This window comes from Doryrhamphus excisus, unplaced genomic scaffold (genome assembly GCF_037039965.1).
Source record: "Doryrhamphus excisus strain RoL-2023G ecotype Guam unplaced genomic scaffold, RoL_Dexc_Guam_v1.1 HiC_scaffold_73, whole genome shotgun sequence".
Classification (NCBI taxonomy): domain Eukaryota; kingdom Metazoa; phylum Chordata; class Actinopteri; order Syngnathiformes; family Syngnathidae; genus Doryrhamphus; species Doryrhamphus excisus.
In genome coordinates, this window is record NW_027621877.1 from 19588 (window position 1) to 30001 (window position 10414).

Here is a 10414-nt window from a genome sequence, read left to right on the forward strand (position 1 = left end):
TCCCCCCGTGATCGACGAACTAATTCAACGCCACTATCGCGACGCCAAGCGGCCGTTGCGACGTTGCCACCCCCGTGATTTGCTGAATCAGATTCGTAATCATTGCGTTACAACGAATTGCCAATGCAATTGACTTCCGAATTTTTGAACCGGGTCGTTCAAAGCTATTTCACGGTCGTCAAATGACCGGTTCGGCTGTCCCGGATGTCGAAGCATCGGCGACCGCTTCGGCAATTTCGTCGCTGTAACCGCCAGCTTGCAAAATCTGGTCGGCCAATTGTTGAGCCACATCAGGATTTTCAGCAAGAAAGGCGCGCGCTTTTTCCTTGCCCTGCCCGATATGTTCGCCGCCGTATTTAAACCAACTGCCGCTTCGCTGGACGATTTGGTGGGCCACGCCCAGATCGATCAGGTCTCCTTCGTAGCTGATGCCGTTTTTGTGCATCATGTCGAATTCGGCGATACGAAACGGCGGGGCGACCTTGTTTTTGACGATCTTGCACCGAACCCGTTGCCCGACGACTTCGTCGCCGTCTTTCAACGTACCAATCCGCCGGACATCCACCCGGACACTGCTGTAAAATTTCAACGCACGCCCTCCGGGGGTCGTTTCGGGTGAGCCGAATGTCACCCCGATTTTTTCGCGAATCTGATTGATGAAAATGGAACAGGTCTTGCTCTTGGCAATCGCTCCGGTCAATTTCCGCATCGTCTGACTCATCAAGCGAGCTTGAAGCCCGACGTGCGATGCGCCAATTTCACCGTCGAGTTCCTGTTTGGGAACCAGGGCGGCGACCGAATCGACGACGATCACATCCACCGAATTCGATTTGACCAGCATTTCGGTGATCTGCATCGCTTCCTCGCCACTGCCCGGCTGACTGACCAGCAACGTATCAAGTCGGACTCCCAATTTTTTCGCCCACGATGGATCAAATGCATGTTCGGCATCAATAAATGCGCAAACGCCGCCCGATTTCTGACTTTGAGCAATCGCATGCAGGGCCAAACGTCGTTTTGCCACTCGATTCCGGACCATAGATTTCGATGATTCGCCCACACGGCAGCCCTTGACCCCCAAGGGCCATATCCAACGACAGACTGCCCGTTCGAATTCCCTGGATCCGTGAAACGCTATCGGTCCCCAACGCCATGATTGCGCCATCGCCGAATTGTTTTTCGATTTGTTGAACCGCGTTGTGCAAATTCTGTTTTCCTTCATCAGCGAATCAATCGCCGATGAAGACTTTTTGTTTTTTCCCGCAGTCTTGGCGGTGCCTTTGGTTTTTTTAGCCATGGATGATTTGCTCGATGTTGATGTTTTCGAAACAGACGGTGCTGGCGATGTGGCCGGACGTTTTCGAAGTGCGGGCGTAACGGTGTTGATCATGGGTGACTTTCCCGGAAAAAAACAATGAAACCGGCAACGGGAAAGCGCTACAGAAAACCACTTCACCAACCCCGTAGCCTAAAACGGAACCCCACGCATGACAAGGCACCGCTGCAGCGCATTGGCGATGTTCAATAATTTTGCCGCCAGCCGGGACTCGTCTGGTCAACCACGCAAACGGTTTTCCAAAAGAATCAAAATTTCTCAGAAAATACGCCACCAATCCAATCAACAAAAAAAGCGCAGGCCTGAAACGGGTTCAGCGCCTGCGCCTGTTGCGAAACGGATGAGCGAAACCTGGTTTTGGGATGGCGGATCAAAAGACAAGAACCAGGCGTTTTCGCTCATCCACTTCGACGATAATGGCAACTGGCGTGCCAAAGCGGTGCTATTCCAATTCGCCCGCGTTTTTGAAATAATTCCACCGCCATTACGTTAATCATGGGAAAAACACGACCGCCACAAGTCAATTTCCAGGACACTTGTCGCAATTTGAGATCGCGGCGCGACCGAATCAAGTTGGTGAGACGCACCACGTTTTGAAAATGCCCACCGAGAAAAAACTCAACGGCCAACCAGTTGCCGGGCTCGGCGATGCGCTGCGTAGTATCCAGATTCGCGGCGCCAGGGCCAACAATCTGCAACATCTCGATGTCGATATCCCACATGGCAAGGTCGTGGTTATTACCGGTCCGAGTGGCAGCGGCAAAAGCAGTCTGGCAATCGATACACTGGTCGCCGAAAGTCAGCGGCAATATATCGAAAGCCTGACGCTTTCTGCCCGGCCGCTGCTGAACCAGTTGCCGCGCAGTGACGTTGTATCGACTTCGGGGTTGTTACCGACGCTGTATGTGGGGCAGCAATCGGGTTCGGTTGGGCCTCGCAGCACGGCCGGCACGTTGACCGAAATTTATGACCATTTGCGTGTGCTGTTCGCCGAAATGGGGACCGCCCATTGTCCCGATTGCCGGATCCCCGTGGCCCATCAGTCAATCGAGGCCATTGCAAAAACGGTTTTACGTTGGCCTCAGCGGACCCGGTTGGTTGTTTTGGCGCCTTTGGTAGAGCCCGCCGAGGGAAACATGCGGCAAAAATCGAAACGGTGCGCCAACAACGACTGGTGCGAATTCGAATTGACCAAACGATTTACGATATCGATGAAATTCCCGAACTTGACCCGCGCCAAACGCACACGGTCGAAGCGGTTACTGACCGGCTCGTCGTTCGTCCCGATTCCGAAACGCGATTGCTCGACGCGTTACGTCTGGCAGCGGTTATCTCGGGCGGAAAGATCCGCGTACTTTCCCAAAATCCGCCGTCGGACCCGCCGGACGATGAACACGACCACCCATGGCACGAATCGTATTTCAACACCGACCGAAGCTGTCCCGATTGTGGGCGGGGGATCGCAGAGCTTCATCCCCGACTGTTCAGTTTCAACAGCCCTGTCGGGGCGTGCGAGATGTGCCACGGCCTTGGCGAAATCGCTTCGCCGCCAAAACGGACCCGGCGGTCCGGGGGTGCCAATGAGCCGGACGAAATGATTCCGTGCAGCGGTTGCGCCGAGACCCGGTTGAACCCCGCCGCGTCGAGTGTATTGATCAACGGGGAATCGATCGCCCAGTTTTCCGGCAAAAGCGTCACCCGGTTGTCCCGGCATCTTGCTGAAATTGAATGGACCGACGAACAACGGTTGATCGGTGCGTCGTTGTTCAAGGAAATCGACCAACGGTTGAGTTATTTAATACAAGTCGGGCTGGGTTATCTGACACTCGACCGAAAAACCGCGACGCTAAGCGGCGGTGAATATCAACGGGTCCGTCTGGCGGCAACGATCGGTTCGGGATTGACCGGGGTGGGTTATGTTCTGGACGAACCATCGATCGGTCTTCATCCACGTGACACCGAGCGGTTGATCGGTACGATCCGGAAATTGCAGGGAAAACGAAACACGGTCGTCGTCGTGGAACACGACTTGCAAATGATCCGCTCAGCCGACTGGCTGATCGACATTGGGCCGGGGGTCGGGACAGCATGGTGGCCGGTGTCGGGTCGCCGGGCCGGTTGACCAGATTACACAAGCCGATGACGGTTCGATCGGCGAATTACTGAAATCACCGGGACCGCCGCTTTATCCCCGCCGGCCCACCGGACGGTTAACCTCGTCGAACGACGCCGAAATCAAAATTACCGGTGCCACCGGGTTCAATTTAAAAAATATTGACGTCGTGATTCCGCTGCACCGCCTGGTCGGTATCAGCGGCGTCAGCGGCAGCGGCAAAAGCACGCTGATCAACGGCACTTTGTTTCCGGCGTTCGCCCGGCGGTCGGGCGTGAAATCGGCCAGGCCCCAACCGTACCGGTCGATCCGGGGGTTATCCAAAATCAACCAGATGGTGCCCGTCGACCAGAAACCGATCGGCCGGTCACCCCGCAGCTGTCTGGCGACGTATTGCGGAGTCTTCACCGAAATTCGCAACCTGTTTGCCGCCTCCCGCGATGCCCGGCAGATGGGGTTTTCCGCCGCTCGTTTCAGTTTCAACAACACGCCCGGCCGGTGCGGCCATTGCGACGGGTTGGGAGCAACGAAAACCGAAATGAATTTTCTGCCGGACTGGTATGTCACCTGTAACCGTTGTTCGGGCCGTCGGTTTAACCGACAGACGCTGCGAGTCAAATACGCGGACCGTTCCATCGCGGATGTTCTGGAAATGGAAGTTTCTCAGGCAGCCGGATTTTTTGATCACATGGCGGCGGTGCATCACACGCTGAATCGGTTTGTCGATGTGGGGCTGGGCTATTTGCGACTCGGACAAAGTGCCACCACGCTTTCGGGCGGCGAAGCTCAGCGAGTCAAATTGGCAACGGAATTGTCGCGGCCGTCGCCCGGACACACACTTTATCTGTTGGATGAACCGACGACCGGATTACATTTTACCGACGTCCGGCGCCTGGTTGATTTGCTGCAACAATTGGTCGATGCTGGCAACAGTGTCATCGTCATCGAACACAATACCGATGTACTTGGCGCCTGTGACTGGCTGATTGACATGGGCGTCGACGGGGGAGAACACGGCGGACAAATTGTCGCTTGTGGGACTCCCGCACAAATCGCACAATCCGAACAATCGCTGACAGGCCGTTATTTGCGCGCCAACTGAATCAAACCGCCACCCGTTTCAAAATCAGACCGTGAACGGGTTCGGTTTGCCATTTACAATGGAACGATGTTTTGAAAATGGATCCGGTACTGGCGTGGTACGACTTGGCGATGTGCGATCCGGCGATGGAAAACCAACAGGCGACGTGAACCGTGAAGCGAATTTATCTTGATTACAACAGCACGACGCCGGTTGCACCAAGTGTGCTCGAAGCGATGTTGCCGTATTTTGAAACCCATTACGGCAATCCGTCATCCGACCACTCGATGGGCCGCAGTGCGCACGAAGCGGTCGAAGACGCGCGGATGCATATCGGGACGGTGCTTGGCGCCAGTCGCGAAGATATCGTGTTCACCAGCGGCGGCACCGAAAGCAAACAACCTGGCGATTATCGGCGCGATGACCGCAAACGGCAAATCTGGCAACGGCCATTTGATCGTATCGACCATCGAACATCCGTCGGTTGCAGGCCCGGCAAAACACGTCGAAGCATTGGGGTATGACGTTTCTTATGTCGAATGTGACCACCACGGCGTGGTTCAACCCGAAACGGTCGCGGCCAGCTTACGCCCCGACACGAAACTGGTCAGTGTCATGCACGCCAACAATGAAATCGGCACCGTGCAGCCGATTTCCAAAATTGCCGAACTGTGTCGGCAAAACGGTACGCTGTTGCATTCCGATGCGGCGCAAAGCGTGGGAAAGATCCCCGTGGGCGTGGATTTGATGGGCGTCGACATGCTGACGGTCGCCGGGCACAAGTTATATTCCCCCAAGGGCATCGGGGCGCTGTACGTTCGCGAAGGCACTCCGATTGAACCGGTGACATTTGGCGGTGGCCAGGAATTGGGCCTGCGGCCCGGAACCGAAAACGTCGCCCTGGCGGCGGCTTTGGGACAGGCTTGCAAAATGGCCGCCAAAGTCAGCCAGGCCGACCGGGATCGTTTGAGTTTTCTGCGCGATCGCCTGGCCGATCATCTGATCGATCGTTTCGGTGGCGAACTGGCCGTTCACGGACGCGATGTCGACCGGCTGCCGAATACGTTGTCGGTATCGTTGCCATCGGTTCGTTCAGCTGATTTGTTGCGGATTGTGCCCGAATTGTGTGTCTCAACCGGGTCCGCGTGCCACGAGAATACCGATTACCGGTCGCCCATCTTGCGCAGCATCGGGATGACCAACGAACAAGCGGCCGCAACCCTGCGCATCAGCGTCGGTTGGTACACCAGTGAAGAAGAAATCGATCTCGCTGCGGCGATGCTGATCACGGCGTGGGAAAGCTGCACCTCGTGAGCGGACTTGACCAGGCCGATGCGTTACCGAACACCGATCGACGATATCTCTATCTCTACCTGACGTCGGCAGAACCTGACGCCGGCAGAAGTGCAAACTCGGCTCATCGAACCAAAAGGTTGGAAGAGCGGGATGCTTCCGACGGGTTGCCTGCGGCAGCAACTTGCCCTCTCGCACCGACTCTTCCTCCGTCACATCGCCACGTCTGATAGCGCGACCGTGAAGCGACGTAGCAACGATTGTGGCAACCACGGTCAGTTTTTCGCCCGGTAACATTGGTTTAAGCCACCCGCCGCAAAGCCCCACAGATTTGCATTTCAAAATTCGAGTGAAGTCATCGATACAGCCTTGTTTGTTTTCAGATTCAAAATCGTGGATCGCCAAGGCGAATCGCAACGTGATAAATTCTTTCGCGAGGCGCAATTGCTTAAACAAGAATCGGAACAAATTGGCTGCCGAACTGTCCGAGCAAAAACAATATCTTTCGAAATGGCTCCGGGCACTCCAAATCACCAGGCCCGCTATCGAAGCAAAAGAAAAAGCCACTCAGCTTTCAGCCGAAATCCAGCGGCTACAAAAAGAACACGGACTTGTATCGGACAAAATTGAATTAACCGAATCGGCTTCTTCGACAAGCGATATGACTTTGACTACCCCGAACCCTGTCGTATAAAGCTCGAATCGGTTACCCAACAGCACATGAGCCGAAGGGCGTTAGCCCAATGGTACTTACTTTAAACTATTTTGGCTGCCGGGCCGTAAAATCTGGAACTTTGGCACGGCATTTGCGCATCGATGATTTCTTTTCCTCAAAAGGAGTCATTTTGTCATGGACTTTCGTACGAATCAGATGCTGGTCAATCAGATGCTGATCAGGAACAACAACAATTCGATCGCGCATTCGAGCTTCTTCATCAACTCGTTGACTTCGAGGAAGCCAATGAGCTTTTTGCTCAACGCGCTCATACCGTCTACACCGCCAGTGTTGTCCTCTGGATGCTCGTTTACCAACGACTCAAGCCCGACTCGTCACTCGAAAATGCCGTCAAACACCTGGTCGAAACGAAACCGTCCTGCTTGCCCGAAAACAAACGACTCGACGAAAACACCCTTTCGCCCAATAACGCCGCCTACAGCCGAGCTCGTTCACGCCTGCCACTGGAAGTAGCCCGGTGGTTTGCTGACGAAGTGAGCTCTGGCATCATATCAACAACTCAACCGAGCCTTGATGATCAGAGGGTGTTCCTGATCGACGGGACAACCATTTCGCTGGCTCCAGAGAAGTCATTGCAAATGGCTTTCCCACCAGCTTCGAACCAATTTGGCGAGGGAGTTTGGCCGATCGCTCTGTTGACGGTTTTTCACGAGCTGGCCAGTGGCTGCGCGTTACTGCCCCAGGTTGGAGCGATGTATGGGGAAAAAGCTGTTTCGGAAACGCAACTGGCTTGTCAGGGAATGCAGCAGTTACCAGAACATTCAATCATCCTTGGCGATGCCGGATTCGGCATTTTCGGAGTTGCCTACGCAGGGGTTCAATGGGGTCATGACGTTTTGCTGCGGATGAAGAAGTCGAACTTTGAATCGCTCCGTCGCCAAGCGAGTCTGCAAAGTGAATCGGAGCATCACCGATCGTACCAGCTGAATTGAAGCCGACTGCTCAGAATCGCAAGACCCAACCGGATCTTCCTGAAGACGCGTCAGTTGAAGTGACCCTGCACGAGGTGGCTGTGACCGATACGTTGACGCTTTATCTGGTCAGTACGTTGCCACAGGACGCGTTCACTCTGGCAGGACTCTTCGAGCGTCGCTACGACGTTGAGATTGACATTCGCAATTTCAAAGTGGTTCTGGGAGCCGAACAGATCCGAGCCAAGAGCGTGGAGATGTTCTTGAAGGAACTTTATACATCGGTGGTGGCCTACAATCTGACGTGCTGGCTTCGCAGCGAAGCGGCGCGGTTGGAGCAAGTGGAACCACGTCGGATGAGTTTCAAGCGAACCTGGACGACATTCCAGACGTTCCTGCTTCGTCACATGCACGCCGAGCCATCACGTTGGCGTAAGGCGTTTTCCCGGGCGTTGCAAATTGCTCGCAAGGACAAGCTGCCCCGGCGTCCCAATCGGCGTTTCAAACGCGAAGCATATCGCAAACGCCCGAAGGATGTACATTTTGACAAACGGACCAAACCGGCCAGCAAAATGAAGGACTCCGATGTAAAGTAAGTACCATTGGGCGTTAGCCCCGGTTGTCTGTCGTATAAAGCTCGAATCGGTTACCCAACAGCACATGAGCCGAAGGGCGTTAGCCCCGGTTGCCTGTCGTATAAAGCTCGAATCGGTTACCCAACAGCAATAGCAAATGATCAAGGACGGATCAGCTTGCTATTGTACGACGACCTGGGAAGTAGGCGGCGACGCCAAAGCCGGCAAAAAAATGATTGCCGAACAGGTGAAACTGATGCTACGGGCGTTTAATGGCGAATCGGACGCAGCCATCAACAAGATAAAATTCAATAATCTCGAATCGATTCGAAAACGAATTGTTCGATGCTTTGAAAGCCTCAGTAAACTCGCGGAAACAAAGCAAATTGAAATGGCCCCGAAGTACCTTGAATTGAAAATTGACGAACTGCACCTGGAATACGCCTACGCCAAGGCTAAACAGGAAGAGCGAGAGCGGCAGCGGGAAATACAGGCTCAAATCCGCGAAGAACAACGAGCAGAACAAGAAATCGAAGCCGCCAGAAAGAAAGCCGAAAAGGAAGAGCGGATAAAAGCCAAAGCTTTAGAGGAAGCCAAAAAGCAACTCGCTGCTTTTCAAGGTCATAAAAACGCAAAACTCGAAGCCCAAATCGCCAAGCTTGAAGGCGAGTTGTCAGAGGCAATTCAAAACAAATCGCGAGCCATCGCTCGCGCTCAAATGACGAAATCCGGCCATGTCTACGTTTTGTCCAATATTGGAACGATGGGCAAAGATATCTACAAAATCGGGATGACTCGCCGCATGGAACCACTCGACCGGGTCAAGGAACTTGGCGACGCTTCAGTGCCGTTTCCGTTTGATGTACACGCCATGATATTTTCGGCAAACGCGCCAAAGCTGGAAAGACAGCTGCATGAAAAATTCAATGATTATCGAGTCAATCTGGTGAATCTTCGGCGAGAGTATTTTCGAATCTCTTTGGACGAAATCAAAGCCGCGACCAGGGAAATTCACGGCGATGCCACCTGGACGGACATCCCGGCAGCTGAACAGTTCATCGAATCAGAGGCCATCAAAAAATCGCGAATTCAGAGGTCAAACCAGTCTGATTCCAACCGTTCTGACAAAGAAACAGTTGCTGTAGATACAGCGTTCGACTCGGGAGCTATCGCCGACATCAATTAAATTTTTTCGCTTGACCAAACGAATCACACCGGGCCCTGTAAGCAGGGCTTGCTGGATAAATCCCGAAGGTCTGTTTTTTGTTGGTGAAATGTTTATTCTGTTGGTTCGAAGTGCAAGGTTTTGAAGGCGATAGACTCGATAACCTTGCCGCTGGTTGATTTCGGCTGGCTATTGGTTGTTGAAAAACCCGCCCTTAACGGTGAACCGGGTGTACCGCAGCAGCTCTCCCCAACAAATGGCTGCACGAACCGGGCTGCTTTCGCTCAAACAACTCTGGTGCGACGATGCTTCGCTTCGAGGAACCGCCTGATGCGGACGCGCATGTCAGGTGGTATGGGGAGCGTCATCCGCGAGGATGACCCTTACCCGATTTATTTCGCTTCCTGGAACCTGCATGACGTTCAAGTATTGCAGAGAGACCGCCCTTGAATCGCTTCAATGAATCAGTAGTTTCAAAGTCGTCGGCATCAGCCATGAAGGATCTGCCAATAACAAGGCACAATAAACGTGACCGCGCCATTACAAGTTGCCCGTAGCGCGATGACTCGTTGTCCTTGGCCATCCGACAAAGCAATTGCGCATCTAAATCGCTCGCCGTTTCCACAAGGAAAACCATCAGACTTTGGGCGTTGGATTCAGAGTGATTGTCGGGACGCAACTTGGCGTGAAAAGAGGCACCTCCGCGAATGTCGGAAAACGCACGATTGCTGTCGACACCTTCGCTGCCTCCGAACCAGACGTCCGGAAGGTCCGTAGCCACTTGAATCGAGTCAAGTTGGTAGTCAACGCGCACCAGATCCGATATCTCAATGATCGCCGACCCAAGGTCAATCGTCGGGTTGAATTCTTCGATGTCGCGCTCGATGAACCCTTGACCAGAAGCCGTTTCTACGCATTCATAAAAACAAGAGCGTAGGTGAAATCTTTGTGATTGATTCGCGAATGATTCGAAGAATTGAGCGACTTCTGGATCTGCGAGCATTGATGCATTGCGAAACATCTTTTCAGCATTCGCACCAACTTGTTTGGCGGCGTGATATAGCAAACCCATTGGAGCGCCAATATCGCGTGGATCAATACGTTCAAGCTCGATCATCGCGATGGCCGTCAAGCCATCACCGATAAATTCGGTCTTGGCTTCACGAATGCCGAAGACGGCAGAACGCTCGGCGAACGTCATCAA

The 10414-nt window shown here is 53.6% G+C and overlaps 1 protein-coding gene and 1 pseudogene across 1 annotated transcript; both read left to right on the top strand.

The window, feature by feature from the left end:
• Positions 1-1935: 1935 nt before the first annotated feature.
• On the top strand, positions 1936-4551 carry LOC144898080 (uvrABC system protein A-like). Its single transcript, XM_078788966.1, has 3 exons — positions 1936-2378; positions 2456-3413; positions 3463-4551. The coding sequence occupies exons 1-3, from the start codon at positions 1936-1938 to the stop codon at positions 4549-4551; spliced, it is 2490 nt and encodes an 829-aa protein (XP_078645092.1).
• A 399-nt stretch (positions 4552-4950) lies between these two features.
• Positions 4951-5844, top strand: LOC144898081 (putative cysteine desulfurase, mitochondrial pseudogene; annotated as a pseudogene).
• Positions 5845-10414: the final 4570 nt, after the last annotated feature.